The sequence below is a fragment of the Coturnix japonica genome, chromosome 1, assembly GCF_001577835.2.
Source record: "Coturnix japonica isolate 7356 chromosome 1, Coturnix japonica 2.1, whole genome shotgun sequence".
Classification (NCBI taxonomy): Eukaryota; Metazoa; Chordata; class Aves; order Galliformes; family Phasianidae; genus Coturnix; species Coturnix japonica.
In genome coordinates this window covers 110,379,506-110,397,769 of record NC_029516.1, presented here as the reverse complement: position 1 = coordinate 110,397,769, position 18,264 = coordinate 110,379,506, and the positions used below count along the sequence as shown (strand labels likewise).

The following is an 18,264-nucleotide window of genomic DNA, read 5'->3' as shown; positions in this document are numbered from 1 at the left end:
TTGTATATATAATAATGTATATGTATAGTGTCAGAGTGAAAAAAAATGCTTGCATTCACAAGTTTGTACACATGAGATGATAGCACAACTTATCACTAGTGGACACTGAAAGGAGACAGAAGCAGTCTGTAAAAAATCATCCAAAATAATTAGAATGGATTAGTTTTCAAGTTTTTATTATCTTCACTGAATATTTCTACTATTTAATTGAGAAATATCATCTATTTTATATTAAAAATTAGAGATGTGAAAGTGTCACGTCAACAACAAAAGCAAAAAGAAAGCAACATCCCATCCTGTATATCGCAACTGGAAATGTGGGTAATGACATCACAAGATTTACTATACTATTCACTTTTAGCAGTTTTGGTGGTTTTATGAAAAGATAAATAATGTAATATTTGCTTCTGATTTCAGATGATCACACGTACATCTATTTGTTTATACTCAGATGTAAATGCACAAAAAAAGAACAAGAAAGACTCCTGAAACAGAGTGGTTCCCTTTGGGCAAATATTTAAATAGAGAGTAGTTAAGAAAACAGTGTTTTTATTAATTTTTTGTGTAGCTCAATAAATATATGAAGCACAGATATCATATTAGTTATTTAGAAACCAAGATAGTGCTCCTTAGGATGATATCTGTGTCTTTGAGCACCAAATATGACTATTTCATTACTAGTTTATTTTTCTTACAGAATGATCTGGGGGAACTCATAATTTTTATTTATTTATTTATTTATTTATTTATTTTCAGAAATACTTAATGTACTTGAAAAATGTAATTTTTTATCTATATCAAGTTTCATATGCATGGTCTGATACCAGAAGTTTACTCTTAGCACCTGAGAACAGACATGTTCAGGAGCTTGAATATAAATATGAGCTGGTGATCATACTGATCATTTATTATTTGATGTTAGTTGGTAAAAAAAAAAGACTAAAACAAATCACAAAGATCAGATATGACTGAAACCTGTTTTTCCTTCCTGGTAAAGAAGCCAGATATTCACTAGCATGATTTCAGTCTTTGTGAGGCATCTATAAAGAACTTTTTTTTTTTTGCATCTATTTCCCTTTTGATATTAACAAAACCAACATGTACCAGAGCTGCTTGATGAGTGATGACTGCTATTGTTCAGAAGTTTACAACCACCTTGAATCAGTGCTAAAAGGCATAAATTTTAACACTATACTTCTGATTAAATCAGCGATATGAATTAGATATCAAAGTCCATGTAAGATTTTTTTACACATTAAATAAATAAATAAATAAATAGACTGAATCTTCTAAATTTTTAGAGCTCAAATAAATTTATTTTTGAAGAGAAGGGGTTTGTTTTGAACAGCAAAATGTGTCCATGCACACTATCCAAAATTCATTTTTATTTCTAGCATAAAGTTTACTGATTAAAAATATATCACATCATTCTTTAAAAATCTTAACTGCTGCATTCAGTGAATTGAGACGATTTTATTTATTGTTATAGTTTTTTCCTGACTTGAATGATATACTAGCTAAATAGTAGCTAATGGTGGCTAATAATTTATTTAGGACGACTTTCTGTAAAGAACATGATTCAAGATCTGGAAAATCCCCCTCACAGACCCTGTCTCCTTCAGATTTTTTGGACAAATTGATGGGAAGGACATCGGGGTATGATGCTAGAATCAGACCAAATTTTAAAGGTAAGTTTTTTAAGACTGTTGATAAATTAATTATTTTGTTTGTTTTGTTTAAGGATGTTACATCTGAGTTCTTACTCTTTTTACAATAATTTCAGGGTATTATTGTCATGCAGATAAGCTGTTCCAAGGGGAGGACTAAAGGGACAGTGTAGGTATTAAGTGCACAGAGCTCTGTTACTCCTCTACAGAAAACTCTCTTTTCAAATTTACTTATGTAGGTCAAAAACATTTAGCTATCAGATATTGTCTCTGAAGACATTTTTAGTTCCAAAAAATAAACAGGATTTCCTTCTAAAAGTAACTGAGATGACTTGTTCCTGAAATTTTTAAGCCATGAAAACTTTTAACACTTCCATGCTGAATGGTGGTTTTCCTTATAGTGGCATCTGAAGAAGAAAGATAGGACTCACGGTATGCACAGAGCAGATTTTATCCTGCTAATGTTGACTGAATGATCAAAACAAGTTTCCCATGATTCTAACAAAAAACACAAAAACATGTTCTGTTTGACATTTCTATGATTTTCTCCTTTTCTTCCAAAATTTGAACCAGGTTGTGGAGAATCATCACCACCATTCCAGCACAAAGAAGGCTGTGAACTGCCCTCTTTTGCAGTCATTACTGTCAGAGAAAGTTTTCCTTGCTATAGACCTTTAAATTCTGAACACAAATGTCTTTCAGCTTCAAATGAAGAGAGCTCTGAGGAAAGTTTTCATTGTAAATATATATTTAGCTCTTTTGAAGAGTTCTCTAATTCCTCCAAAACTGGCCCTTCAATCCAGTTCAAAGCTTGAAATGCAGTTATACTTTAAAAATTAATAAAACTCTTCCTTTGTAAACAACTCTAATGCTAATGTACATTCGCACTCATATCTATTGGCTCTGTTGACCAACATTTTCTATACTGCTTCTTGTTAGCAGTGCTGCAGAAGTAGATAACGAGTAGAACAAACAATCATTTCTTAGCCAGCAAATGAACTGTTGGGAAAAAAGTCACTTACACATCAATGAGAAAAGTGTTTAATTAAATTAGATCAAAGATCATTTTCTTCTCTCTGTTCCACAAATACAAATTACAAGATATGGAATGATGTGGTTGGTTTTTTTTTGACTGCTTACCATGCCTAAGTGAGGAGAAATCTAATTTGATTTTCAGATCCAAAGGTCTTAAAGTTAATAAAACTCTAGTCAGAGTTTTAATTTAAGAAGAGTTTACAAAATGCTTATTAATTTCCTGAACAGGAGCCCACGTTATCTTGTAGTGATATTGAGTTAGGCTTTTGCATTCATTTGATGTGTGTGCGTGAGTATCAGAGAAGTTTCAGAGAATGCAAATAAAGCCAGAAATTGCCTGAATTGAGTGAGGGTAGCAACTGTTAAGAACTTCTTTGCATCCTTTATGTTGGAGGGAAAGTAAAGAAAGACTTCTGCTTCATCTCTTGTAGCTCAGGTAAAATCAGTTAAGTATAGCAGTCCCTGTTCATATAACAACACAAGGACAACTCTTCTCAGTATATGACTAAAAGCATTTGGTGATAAGGGCATGAGACAGATTCATAGTTTCATGATTAGAGCAGGTATGGTGTGTACAACATAAGGTACATGTTGAGCTGTCTGAAAGACACTGCTTCCCTCAGAGCCTCATGGTTTCTTCTCAATGTGAAGCTGCTTCTTCTCGTTTTAAAGCTGCTTCTTCTCAATGTGAAGCAGCTGCCTGTTGGCACACGTGAGCTCCTAATAGCAAAGAATCTTTTTCCAGAGCAGCAGTATGAATTTACAGCAGATCTTCTGGTGGTTTTTTTTTTTTGTTTTTTCTTTTTTTCGTAAGTTCATATATCTGACCTCTTGGAGGCTTTCTTCTGGACTAGATAATTAAGTCATGTGGCTTTGAATTCACTGCACCTGTGAAAACCTTTTCTGCAGAAAACCATTTTTGTTATTGTTATTTTGATGCACAACCATGCTTCAGTTCTCCAATCTTGTTAAAATTTTCAAAGAATGGAAAGATGTTATTTTTTCTATATAGCATTTATTTTCCTTATAAAGAATTAGAGTACAGCTGCAAGAAGGTCATCGTGAATCTACTTTGCTTGGAATTAATTCTTATTAAAATATATATATATATATATATATATATATATATTTATTTATTTATTTATTTAACTGAATCTTTATTTTGATCTCAATACAAGTTGCTTCCATTTCTAATATTTATTAATTGGTGAGATTTTTTGAGGATATAGCACTGGCATTTTAAGTCATATAACTGTACTGACATATGAAATGTTAAATTCTTAATTTAATTTTATATTTTAAGACAAGAAATTTTAAGTACAAAAGATGACCGTAGGAAGAACTGCATAAGCTAGAGATCGGCTACCAGGTTTTACTGTAAATGTTAGTTTCCTGTGCTTCAAAAAATACAGTGTGGATGAAGATATTTGGACCACTACTCATGTATTTCTGTGGTGATTTTCTTTTTTCCTCCTTTAGGTCAGTTACTTAACTTTCTGCTAGTTTGATAAGCATTTTAAAATGCTAGAAAATTTGGATATTCTTGGCAAGGAAGCTGAGTAGAACCCCTTTATCTTATACAGCTAATTATACAATAATTAAATGTGTTTATGTGACTAGTCTGAATTACTGGAAAGCAGCAGCTATTTGTTTAATTTGTGGAATAAAATCTAAAAAGAGAGGAAAATGCTGCTTCTTGGGACAAGGTGTTTTATCCAGATAAAGAATTTCATCATTAGTTATAGGCTTTTCCCTACTCGATTCTTGCAAAGTAGAACATTCAGGAAGACACTGGGAGAGAAACAGGTGAATACATAAGCGCTCAGACATCAATTCCTAGGTTTTTTTGTTTGTTCGCTTGTTTGTTTGTTTTTTTTTTTGCAGTATACTGAAAGATTATTTTCTTATCTTTCTCTCTTATACAATCACTGGAATACAGAAGGGAAGATTTCTGGTTCTTACTGACACAAGATACAAATTGACCAGGTACTTAGAGAGACAGTCCCCCTGACTATCAGCCAGAGTGACAGCTCTCAGAATTGACTTTCTTTAATCACTTTGTCAGATAGTTAGTGCACACTTTTCCATCTCACACTTATCTTCTATTGAATTTGAATAGCCTAATAATTTATGTAAGAACATGGAGGTGAATACTTTTAAATGTAAATATGAGGACTACAATCTAATACTAATTGAAGTCCCTGAGAGTCCTACTGTTGACAGCAAACATACTTTTGGGATCCTATGACTTGATTTGCTCTTTCTTTTTCAGTTATAGTGTAAGTTAAGCATGGCTCTGTAAAATAATGAAATGTAAACCTGTATGATATTCTTTTTCTGTGATTAATAATATACATTTTCAATAATGATAAGCTACGAGAATAACAAAAAAATAGGAGTGAAGACTTGTGCTTTCTCCATCATTCACCTTGATTTCTCAGAAAAGCCAGAAGTAGTGCAGGGTACCTATGTTATAACACTAGCCAAATATTTGTGCTAGTGGAAGCCAAAGATGATGAAGTGGCTATCATAGATTACTTCGTACTCACCTCAGGATTCCTCAAGAACACAATAAGCAATGGCATGGTACGCAAGATCAACATACAGTTTATTTAGAACATGGGATATGAGGCTGATGGAAAGTCAGCTTGAATTTCAGATTTCTTGGCAAATTTTTACCTTCAGAAGTTACTAAATTACCTTTACATTTTAGGATCTTCATCTTATAAACCATTCACAATCTAAAATAACTGGAACTGATCATATAGAAAACTGTTTATCAATAGGCATGACTATATTATTTATGCTTTAAGAAGTACATGGTTAACATGCACTGAATGGAGAAAAGGGGAATTTGTCCCCAAGTCCTCCAGGAGTGTGATATATTTAGGTATAGAAAATGTTAACAATCAAGATAAGAGGGATTTTATTTTGTACTGAATTTAGCTCTATGATTTCAGAGCATTCTTTCCCACTGAGCCACCTTTTTCTAAGTAGCACTCTGAATTTTGTGAAGTTGCATGGAAATTTTCAGCAACAGTGCCCATTAGTGTTACCCTTAACAGTGGATGATGTAACACAGTGTGAATTAACTTGCTCACAAGATGCTGCTTCTAAACTTGGAGAAGTTATGTTAGAGGGATGCAGTTTGGGCATGCAGTGGCTGTCATTGTAAAAGATTAGTTTGTGATTACAGTGTTGTAATGTCATTTTCATGCCGAGTCAGTGGGTTTACATCTGAATAGTAAACACATGGACTAAGTCATTTACTGAAAATTAGACTGACAACTGTTACAGGAAATGGCTAATGCACTTTAATACTATAACTTGTTGGCACCAAGGGCCAGTTTTTCCCATGTATTCAGGCCCACTGCTTACATATTTGGCCCCTGAGTAGACCAGTAATGAACTGCTAAATTGGCATGATTAGAAACTACTGAATGACACACAGAGATGAAATGAAAGGCATCAGACTTAGTACATAAGAGCAAATTCTGTGTGCTAGCTAAGACGCACTGTCTGCAGATGTATACTTTAATCTAAACTTGACACTTTAAAATAAATGCCTGTTGAAAAAATAGCTGATAAATGCATTCAAAAGACGAATAGTATATGTGACATAGACATGGAGTTGATGTGGTTCATTCTCCAGTGGTTAACAACTTTCCCAAAGTCAGACTTCAGTCAGTACCAACCACTGCCCATGATGTTAGATGCAGTCAGTATTCTACATTGGGCTGTTTTTCATGGAGTTTGAAGCTCAAAAGCTCCAGTAGGCACTGAGATCCCATGCAAGCAAGACAGCATATAGTAAGAAACTGGTACACATTGTAGGTAAAGTATGCACAGAAGGTTCATTGTTGGAGGAAAGAAGCTACATGGCCACTGTTTTTGGAAGTGGCTAGGCTATCATATTTGCTAAATATAGATTTCTTGAAATGTGCACATATCCATTATTAGGGAGGTATTCCTCTGAACTACTTTTATCCTTGAAATAGGCATCTTACTGCAAAGGTATATGCTACATGAAGATTCTTTATACACATTATATTGTCTGGGTTTGTTATTGCTGTTGTTTGTTTGCTTTTGTTGTTGCGTTTTGTTTTGGGTTTTGTTAGTTGGTTTGTTTTAATTTCATTAACTATTTAGCTAAGAAACTGATGTTCTGCTCCTGCCTTGCCTTGGTACATGCCTGAGTACATGTTCTCAGGCAATCTCACTGCAACTATGCAAGGAACCTTTACACTGTGTTTTAAAATTGATGGGCTATGGAACATGTCCTTCTCACCATCCCTCTTAAATTTTAGTTTCTTACACAGAACATCAACAGGCTAGGGAAACTTCATGCCCAGTTACTTTATGTCTAGACTTCTAGACAGGTGGGGCCAGGCAGCTAGCTCAGGTGAGCTCCCTGACTACCTACGCTGCTTATTGTTTTTTTCATTCCATGAATCTCTGAGCTTCCTCAGTTGCTACAAAGCAACTCAGAAAGGCTTTGAGCTTGCAGAAGTGTAAACACGATTGCTGTTTGGCTTCATCTGTCCATGGTCTTCTTTTATAATTATAAAGTTAGCCACAATGATTCATGTCATGTTGGCGTGTAGCTTTTATTCAGAACCAGTGATTTAATTAAGATATATCAATGCATTTGGCTCTTGTCATGGAATATTGGTCTGCTGCTGCATGAAGTGCCAAGGGAATTTAGGAAGAACAAATGCCAAAGCAGATCCAAAGTCTTTTGATATCAAAGCAGGAGACTCTATTGTTCTGACCACGTTGAAATTTAATTGTGTTATTTCCATTATGTTCAGTGTCATGTTTAGATTTAAATATTTTATACAGTTGAAGCCAGTGCCCTGGGGTCACTCATTAAGTGTCTTGTTATGCTTTCCCTATCTTAGGAAACATGCAATTTATATAAAGAATGTATGAAAACATGTACACTTACTTTACTATAAGCATAACATTTATCAACTGAAAGCCTATTACATGTGGTTATAGAGCACGAAGGAATATGTATACATAAAGCAGAATGTGCTGTTTTATTAGACAGATTCATTATCTTTTTTTCTTCCCTCTGGAAATATGAATATAAATCTCTGATTAAGTCATCAGAAAATGTATGTTTGATGCTTCAGCTTCCAAATATGCAATTCAGTCTATCACAGAAATTAGTTATTTTAAGAGCCCCCTAAATTATGCAGACAGGTTGGCACAGGCTATAACATCTCTCAAATTTGAGGTGCACAACGTCTGGCATAAATAGTGATCTGCCAGTCTTCTTAAGAACAAGTCCATGTTATAAAATGGGAAATATGTGGAAATACAAAGGCTAAGATTCTTGAAAGCATGAAGATCATCAAGTATTCAGTTACCATGCCAGCTACTAGCAATCCTCAGGTATTACAAGGGCATGAAGACACACTGATTACTCCTTTTGCCTCAACTACGTGTCAGTAGCATGAAAGAGTGGAAGCAAAAAGGCTCCTTAATGTGCCTAGATGTGCTTTGGCTAGAAACTACCTTATGCCCAATGGTTTTGTTTTAGAGGAAAGACTAAAATTTTTGTTTGCTCTTTCTAGCATTTAATGTATTTCAGGGCAGTGCTCAGAACTGTGTATACTAAGTGAGGTAGCTAAACCTTACCGAGAAAGAGAGGGGCAGATGGTCCCTTAATGCACATATTGCAGCTGCTTCTACCTGTCAAAGGACAAAGATTTTTCAGCCTATAGAAAACAGTTGTTGGTCCAGGGAAGCACAGCAGTGCTATGATGCTTTTTTCTGAAACCTAATATCTCTTCCTGGGTATTTCTGCCTCTCCAAAACCCCGGGATGTATGGAAGGTATTGAGAATATCTGAGGGTAGCTAAGTTGTTGGCACTTTCCCTTGAAGAGAAGTAAGTGATATTCAATTGATACAAATTTTCTGCCTGAGGAACATGTTTATATGTTACTTCCTTTGTACTTGAGGAAATACAGCTGGGAAAAGGTTATATGCTTTCCTTAGACAAGCATATTTAGGGAAAACATAGGATTAAAATTTACTGGATGGATGCTCATTATGTTAGGCTGCCTCTGATGACTGTACTCCCAAAGCATGCTGTCTTCATGCCTCCATCCCAGGTAATAAAACTGTCTTAGAAAGGCTGTTCTTTCTTCTTTTGTTGTCCAGTGTGTTTAATAAAGAATAAATCCTAAATAATAAGTACAATAATAGTAACTCTTTGGCAGGAATGAAGCTGTAACATCTCACACTACAGTCTAAAGCAGTATTTCACTCTTTTAAAGAGACACATGCAAATAGCATGCATGGGTCTAAACCAGTAACTTATATCAAAGCTACTTTTTATGCTGGTTGTGAATTAAGCCCATTGCTTTTGCATAAATGCATGTGCAAACTCTCCCATGTACTAAAAAGAAAACGAAGGCAGATGTGGCCACTTCACATAATAACTTCAGACTGCAGCAATTTTTCTTTGAAGGCAGTGCTATCCTATCAAATACAGCAGTCTGAAGTTGGTCATTCTGGTTATAGGAACCATCCTAAAAACAAGCACCTGTGAGAATTTTGCAGCTATTTGGCTCCGTTCTCCTGAGAATAATTTCATAGTTCTTTGGCTCCATACTCCTGAGAATTATTTTTCTTTTTCTCATATTTCTGAGGTGAGTTTTGCAGGGGATAAGGAATGCACTATTTGTTCAAAATAGTATTATTTTTTTTTTCTTTTTTCCTTTTTCTTTTTTCCTGTTTCTGTTGAAGATAAGTTCAGTAGTTTTATCAGAATTATGAATAATTAGGGACAGATTTAATTCAGGCCAATGAGCTCATCACTGAGGTTAAGTCCCATATGGAAAATTTTGTAGTAAACTCCTACTCAGCATGACTATTGATGGCAGAAAAAGACTGTATGCCCTGAACCTGAAGAGTTTTGATTGAGCTCGGAGCCTACATGAAATCCTTGTGATGCTCCTCTCAGCAATGCACTGAACATCTTGCATCAAGGGCCTCATAATTTCCTTACAGCAGGTGACTTAATACTCACGAGAAAGTAAGCCAGTTAATTTATAAGATGCTACTTTTTAGGAGTTCTCATTTCCCCTGTCATTCTTCCAGCCATTTTATATACGGAGTGACTTGATGGAAAAATTGGTTGTGAAAGACATCCAAGAAGTGTCTTAAGGATATATTTCAGGTGAAAGATGTATTCTTTTTGGTATTCAGGATATGGGAGACCATATAGCAGAGGGACGAGGGATTTTTAAATGGAGAGGATGGAAGACTGAGCTAAATGTACAACAGAACAGCTGATGGATCAGAAGGAAGGAGTTAATTTCAGAGTAATATTATGCATAGATTGTAAAGAAATGAGCTGAACTATAAGGAGGTCCAAAATGGGTAGTTCCCACCAGCTAAGATGGGTAAAAATAGAAAGAAAACCGATAGTGCTACATGTGGTGAATATATGTTTGTGTCCTCGATCATTTGCAGTTTGCCATCTATATCAGCTCCTGATCTTTTCTGTTGTTTCTTGTCCCTATTGCTAAGCCATCCCACTTCTCTAAATCCCATTGTTCATGTATGTTCTATACATCATCTGTGTAAACTGCTCTTTTTCTTAAACTTTCACATATACCTTAAAGGACAGTAAAGCAAGAACATTATGAAGACATTAAGGGAAAAGATGACAGAATTGGAAATAAAGTGATGTACAAAGCTCAAAGGAATAAAAAGAGAGTTAAATTTTCTGAGGCCTCTCTGTGGCCACAGAGAGAAGTATTGACCGAGCTTCATTTTTGAGACAATATCTATTGACACTCAGCTTCCATCAGTTTCTGTTGTACAGGATCAGAATCACAGAAAGGGAACAAAGTAAGAATGTTTTAAAAGAAAGGAATAGAGCATCAATTCTGTTTCTTTTTTTTCTTTTTGTTTTGTTTTGTTTTTTAAATAAGTGTTTCGAGATGAGTGTGCAGCACAGAACAAAGCAATTCATTCTGACTGAAAATGAAAGCCTAGACTGAGCCAACAGAATTTCAGTATTATTATTAATTCTATTTTTTTCATTAAGTAGATTTTCCCCCTGACTTCTCCTTTTGGTGAACGTTTTTAATCTTGTGGTTCCATGTGGTCTCTTAGATGAGCTGGCTACATTGAATTTATAAAATATTATTAAAAATAAGATTACCCAGGAGGAGTTTGGCTGGCCCTATGCTGGAGTTCAGGCTTCATGACTAGAAATGTAATACCATATTTTATTTAACCACATTAAAATGTGTCCCAGACCTCTGCACATGTTATGCAGTTCACATGCTGATCATCAACGAGGAGCTCGGCCTTCATTAATGCAAAACAACCTGCTTCGCAGAATAGTATGCAATGAGCATCTCTGCTACCTGATCCCAGTGAGCCTGAGAGCTTTTCCATTTGCTCACTTTGTTGAAGATAACATAGTGATTAAAAAAAAAAGTACAAAACAAGTAGGGCCTGGCTCTTTTCATGTCATAAGAAAAGCTAACAATTCAATTCCACCAAATAGCACTGATTGCCCTCTGGCATTGGAGGAAGAAAGATTTAAGATATAAATGCCTCATAGTGAGGTTCTCATATCTGCCTGAAATGGAAGAATATGAAAGAAGAGAGGAGAGCTCTGAAAAGAAGTATAACAGTTTGATGAACATGTGAAAAATTATTCATTTGAATACTTTCACAGTTGACATAGCTGCTAAGTAACTTTATACTGTAGCTTCTAGTTACAACTGGAAATCTTTTGTATTAAAGACTTCTGATTCAATTTTTTTTTTTTTGCTTGTTTTGTTTTGTTTGTTTGTTTTTAATTTATTTCCACAAGCTCATTTGCTTGTGTAAGGCTTTAGTTTTGGGGCTGGCTGCACTCTTCCACAAGGTATGGCTGAGGCTTGGGCAGAAGTATCTCAGCTAGATTTCAAGTAATTTGCTTGGAGATTCTTTGTGCAGCACAGAGACGATATAGAGCTCAGCAGGAGCTGTAACACCAGTCGATTCCAACCTGCCATGACTACGCTGGCAGCAGCCCTCAAACCACCTATGTGAGAGCCAGACCCAGTGCCTTTATACAGTCATTAGTTACATGCTCATTGTAGATTAACTCATGTTAGCTGGATAAATCAGCACCATATCAACTGTTTAAAGGACTTTTCATTTCTAAGCTCCTGGTTTGGGGTTTGAAATGAAATAGTGCCTGAAAACTGTTCTTGTACATTCTCTGTTAGATAAACCTGTGTGGAAATATCTTACTGAACCCCAGAGCTGACAGCAATATAAGTTTCTGTTATCATCCTGAGCAGAAAGAGGCAGGAATGAATGAACACATTGTATGGACTATACTGTAACACTAAATGCAGGGCTGAAGAGGTTTTGTAGTGTGAGGCTCACCTTCCTCCTCCAGCGCTCAGTCTGAGGATAGAGGCATTCACTGACTGTGAGGCACACCAATCCAACAATTTTCACAGGCACTTTCAGGCTCACAAAATGCATCTTAGCAGGAATTCTCCTTCCATGAAGCTCTGATAGGATTTCAGCAGCATGACTCCTGTTACTTTCAGCAATAGTCCCACAGCTGAAAACTCACAAACCACTTCAGAAGTTGATTACTCATTGTTTGACCTCAGACTGTGTCAGTGTATATATAGGTGGCTTTAGCTGTACTTCCCCAGAGACTGTCTCCTTCTCTGACTCATTCTGTAGTCACCTGGATCTGACAATCATTGGAATACTTGGCTTGTAAGTCTCCAGTAGTACATTGCAGAAGAAAGGCTTTCAATTTCGAAATGTAATGTGGCCTTTTTATATTGATGTTATGTTGTAAGATTGCATTTTTGCTTTCTAAAGTTAAGCAAACGAAGAAAGTAGCTTAAATCTTGCTGTAAAAGAAAAAAAATACCTAATGTCATTTTGCTTATTTGTATTTGTATGTGTGCCTATAAATGCACTTCTGGAAATGAGCATAACTAAGAAAACTAGGGGGAAAGCTAACTGTAATGCTTTCCTGCTGGCTGTGTTCAGTGTCACCTACTTTGCGCAGAGCACTCCACAGATATCACTGCAATAAATAGAATACTCAAGTAGATTCCTTAGCTATTTGATAGTATTTGGGCTCAATGATATTCATAGGAATGAGATACCTAAGTAGGATTTAGACAGCTAAAATCACTGCAGATTTGGCTCTGGATCTGTGAGTGCCTTTGTGGCTCTTAGCCTTGTTCTTTTCTTCATAAATATATATTGACATCACAGAAAATGATTCTGAGTCTCAGACGCAACAGTGAGCACCCAAAACTGTTGCTATGTTCCCACCAGAAGAATCGGCATTCTCAGAAAGCTAAGTTATTGTATATGACAGATGAACTTTCCAAGTATGTTGGTTTTAGCTTGATGAAGCAGAACAATAATTTCAGCTTTATTTGGCTTCTTTTCCCCAGTTAAGTTGCATCAGTGCAAAATACCATACAACTACTGTTTTTCAGAGGTTCTGGAAATCTTTGCCCTTGCGAGATTCCCTTTTTATCATTTATTTCCTTTAATAGGTACAATTGCCATTAATAGAGAATAAAAGCGATGGAAACATCGCTATGCTGGATTGTGGAGAATACTTCTAAAGCACAACAAATTTTCAGTTCACTGAGCATAGTCACACTTAGGGAGTTGGAATGATGTAATCCTCAGAAATCCCATTGAAAATCAGTGCCCTGAATGGAAGGTATCACTCCCCAGCAGGAAGTGTCATCTGGATATTCAGGTCTTAATGTGATTGCATTGTCCCAGAGTCATTTATTTTGCTTCCCGTGACTGGCAATTTCCTTTGTTGTTGAGACACACATGAGATGATGATGAAGGAAAAATGGAGAAAAAAAGTCTATTTTCCTAAAGGCAGAAAGAAGGGTAAAGGGAGGAGAAGGCTTATGTAGACACATGTAATAAGGACTACCTGTGCTGTGGATCCTGTTTTATGGACCCCTGTTCCTCAGAGGAAGTTTTCCAGAGCATCAAAGCCCCCCATTTTTACATGGTCCATCTCCACAGGACTGGCTCAGATAGCATTTGATAGCACCTCTCCAGCCCTTGTCCTGCTTGCCTCAGTCAAAGGAGGGAGGAAACTAGAAGAATAAGTAGCTTACTTCTGCTTAATGACCATGGCAGCTATGGTGACCCAGCAGTAGTTCAGGGATGTACCTGCAGGGTCATGAAGAGATGCACTGGCAAACTCTTGAAGTGATAATTTGGGTAGATATAGCACTGCAGCTGCAAAAAACAGGGTCCTCCATGGGAGACATCTGTGTCAGGTCTCATAAGAACTGTGTTGGATACTGGAAGCTTTCTGGGTTGTTGGAAAATAAATGGATTCTAATACTTCATTTACATCCAGAACTTGAAACTTAGAATACTGTCTTCACCAAATTCTGCCTTATGCTGCTGTTCTGGGATCTGTGATATCAGCTCTCAGGTCAGCATGCAAATCCTGGTCCTGCATTCACCCACATTTCACTGCCATCCCTCATTTAAGCCTAGATGAAAAATCCCCACTCCACAGATAAGGGGATGCCCAGTTTTTAATGGGATTGCTGTCCTCTCACTTTGTCCTTTGGTCCTGCTCCTGGATCTCACCTTTATGCCATTCCCAGTTTGCCAGATTCCCAGGAGAAGAACCCAACACCTTCCTATGCTTTCCCTTCTCAGAGTGCTGCAGGGAGGGGTGAGGTACCTCTTGGCCTCCTCTTCTCCAGGCTGGACAGCCCAGTGCACCCTCAACCCCTCCTCACAAGATCTGACTTCAGCCATTACCAGCCCTGTTGCCATCCTCTGAATGCTTCCAAGGACCTTAACATCCTTTTCATGTTGTAGGGAACGGAACTGAACACAAGTCTGTGCAAGTCTGCACCAACCCTAAGGAACCTCTTTTGACTGGTTGGCTATGCTGTGTTTGGTGCTTCCCCAAATGCATTTTTCCAAATGCAATATTTTTTTTTAATAATACTCCTACTATAGACGTTTTAGCTACGTGGTTGAAATTAATGTGAAGAGAAGAAGGCTGCCAGGTGCAGTCTGGGCACAATGCACCAAAACCACAGAGCTGGGATAGATAAGATAATGCAGAAATGATTAATTGCAGTTGGAATGATTTCCAGTGCAAGACTACAAATGAATCTTTTCATGAGCTTGCCAAATGAAGGAAGCTTTGGGGCCACATGTTATCAAAGCTGGAGATTACTATCAAGAACCGCAGTTAACAGCTGGGTTTGGTTCATCATTCATCTTTCAGCATTTACCACTCAGCATGGGGACTCCCACAGATGCTGAGATGGATTCACCCCCTCTGGAGACTGACAAGGAAAGGATTCACTCACCTTAGTTTAGATGGGATGGAATGGTTTTATTAGAGTGTCTGATAAGACACTTTGCTTTGGTTCTAGAAAAAAAACTATGCTGTTAGTGCACCAATGCTCATAGTTGCTGCTAAGCAGAGTGGTACAGAGCCAATGCCATTTGCAGCAAAGGGCCCAAGGAGCTGAATTAAGACAGCTGATTTAAACTAACCAAGGGGATATCCCATATCATATGACATCATGCGGATAGAGTTTTGATGAGGGTGGGAGTTCATCTCTCTTCTGCTGATGGGAAGCTAGCTGGGCATCGGCTGGGGGGTGGCAAGCAATTGCTTGTACACCACTTATTTATATACATTCATATATACTGTTACATATATGTAATGTTATAATTATTTTCCTTTTCTCCATCTTAGTAAATAGTTTTATCACAACCAACCAATGAGTTCTACTTTTTTTTTTTTTTTTTTTTTTTTTTTTATCTTCTCAGTTCTCTCCTTGGTCCCACTGGTGAGTGAGGGAAGAGGGAGAGTGAGAGAATGACTGTCTGGTGCTGGGCCATCTGTTGGGTTAAACTGTAACAACTCTCCAGCCAGGCAGTAGCAGCTGTGCACCTTTGGTGCAGGAGCTATGAGGCAACATGCCACAGAAAACATAAAGGAGTATTCAGTATACTCATGGCTCTTTGCAAATGGGCATTGAGAAGTTCCTGTGAGTGTTAAGTGCCTCAGAGTCACAGGAGATGTCTGACGCATTATAACATCAGGCTTGTTTAAGAAGACAGTTTATTGGAGTGCCCCATTGGCTGCCACAGCAACAGACTCTATGAAGAACCAGGGGGAAGTGAGATGCAGGGAATGTAAATGGTATATTGATTGCTTGTCAGAATATCAAATGTCTACTTTTTATGTATTTGGGCATTAGCTACTTGTATTTTTATTTCCTTTTTTAAAATTATTATTATTATCTTTATATTTTTGGCCTGAGTATTCTCAAGAAACAGGCATTTTCTTTATGACCTAAAAATGACTGGCAGTCTCAGATGTGCATGCAGAGCACCTGGACGGCCTGCTTCTTCATTCTAGGTGAAAAAACACTATTTGATTGTGACTAATTCTTTCCCAAATCTTTAAAGATAATACTTTTTTTTCTTTTCTTTTTTTTTTTAACGTATTATTATTATTATTATTAGATTTTAGGCAGTAAAATCAAATTAAATGCATTCTTTACCTTTGAAAAGTTTTAGATTTGTTCAGAAAACTTGGGTATACTTCACAGAAATTTACTGCTTTTATTTTAAATGGACAATTAGATTTGAAAAACACGGTAGGATGAAATGTGAGTATGTGAAATCATGCACTGGAAAAAGCAATGGGGTGTGTTCTTTTTATACAATACTTCTTTACAGTGTTTAATACCTACACAATTCCTTCCCTGGAATAATAACATCAACTTCCCTAGGAAAAAAAATCAACAGGAAAATAAATAAATAAATAAAAATAGTTGCCAACTTTGATGCTCAGTTGGTTACTTTTCATTTTCTGCTACAACTGGCCCACATTTCCTGTATACATTTTACTATCCTCATCATTAGCAGACTAAGATAAAATTATATTCTTTACTCAGAATCAGTATGTTACATGAAGCATTGGGTTTTAAGATCATTTGCTAGTACCTTCTGTTTTTGTATGTTTATAACTCCCCTATACACCTTTGGAATTTAATATATATATACATATATATAAATGATCAGGAAAAAAAGATTGGTATAGTGATATTTTGCTTTTTCAGTTTAACACTGAAGAGATGAAGAAAGTGGGACAGGCATGGAAAGGTAATTTCTCCAATCTGAGAAAAAAAAGGAGATAGTGCTTGCATTGCTACAGGGAGTGTGTCCTGCACTGATGCTGTAGAGCAAGAGAGAGATGCTACATCCATGCCCTCACACAACACTTCTCCTAAACCCTAGAAGGATGCAGTCCTCAGTACTTATTTAACAACTTCCAGTGAAACCAGTACAGCTAATTCAGTGTTGATAATGTTTTTCTTCTGATAGATGTTTACGTGATCTGTTTGGGAAAACTCACTTTCTGCTTATTTTCAGCCACATCTGTACCAGATTGTACGGAGGCTGAGGGATCTGTACTTTTGTTTCAATGTATATTGCAACATTTTTATTGCATTCCACAGGTCCTCCAGTAAACGTTACTTGCAATATTTTTATCAACAGTTTTGGATCAGTCACAGAAACCACAATGGTAAGTGCTATGATGCCATTGGCAAGAGAACAACAATACTTAATATATGTCATGAACACAACCTGTCAATTTTTCTATTTATTGTTCAACTTGCAGGTCCTCCTGTAAATGTTACCTGCAACATATTTATCAACAGCTTTGGTTCAATAGCAGAAACTACAATGGTGAGTGGGACTGGTCATTGAAGCCATCTTGTGAAGGAGTGGGATGTGATGTAGAATAGAGATATTCTAGATGTGGGTTCTTAAATGTACTAATTTCACCTACATTAAAATATAAAATTTATGAAATAACTTCATTATATAAATCTATTGAACTCATGTCTTAATATATGTCTGTAGTTGCCATGCCATAGTCTGTATTGACTGTGATGGCAGTAACTACAGGCAAGCCCAAGCCAGTCTGCCCAGTCGTTGTTAGCACTGCAAAGGCAGAAAAGTTGCTTGAACTCAGCTGTGGGGGTGCTCGCCAAGGGCTCAGTGTTTGACTGGGTCTTAAAATCCTTGCTGAATTACCTGCTGCTGCAGACCGGGCTGACAGAAGTACCAGAATTGTCTCAATTTAACTCATCTATATCTCTGAATTTAGAAATCACTTTGGTAACTCAAATAAATGCACAGTATAGCTATGAGTAGACTTGATTATTTTCAAAGCCAAAATCATACTAGAAAGTGTTGGGATAGCAGATGACTGAAATTTTTCTTTTGACTGAATTCAAACAACACTGTCAGCCATAAAATAAGTATGAAAGTCAAAAATTCATGTTAATATTTAAAAATTTAAATAGTTCAAATTATCATTTCAATATGAGATAAGGTTTTTAATAAGACCTGAAGTTTAGTATTAAAGAAATAATAAGAAAAACAATGGTGCTGACAATTGTTGTCTAATTTTCTTCATTTTTAGTCTGAAAGCTAAAACGTTAAACTTTCATTTTCTTTAAT

The 18,264-nt window shown here is 36.5% G+C and overlaps 1 protein-coding gene across 5 annotated transcripts in view; it reads left to right on the top strand.

The window, feature by feature from the left end:
• GLRA2 (glycine receptor alpha 2) overlaps window positions 1–18,264 on the top strand; it is a 121,241-nt gene that overhangs the window by 1,068 nt on the left and 101,909 nt on the right. For 2 of the 5 annotated variants that reach the window (XM_015886723.2, XM_015886741.2), the window contains exons 2-3: window positions 1,555–1,688; window positions 17,253–17,320. In XM_015886723.2, coding sequence (XP_015742209.1) covers window positions 1,555–1,688; window positions 17,253–17,320 — 202 coding nt within the window. Of the gene's footprint in view, window positions 1–1,554; window positions 1,689–17,252; window positions 17,321–17,416; window positions 17,485–18,264 lie in introns of those variants that run through there. The other 3 variants (XM_015886759.2, XM_015886733.2, XM_015886750.2) reach the window with 3 other exon arrangements.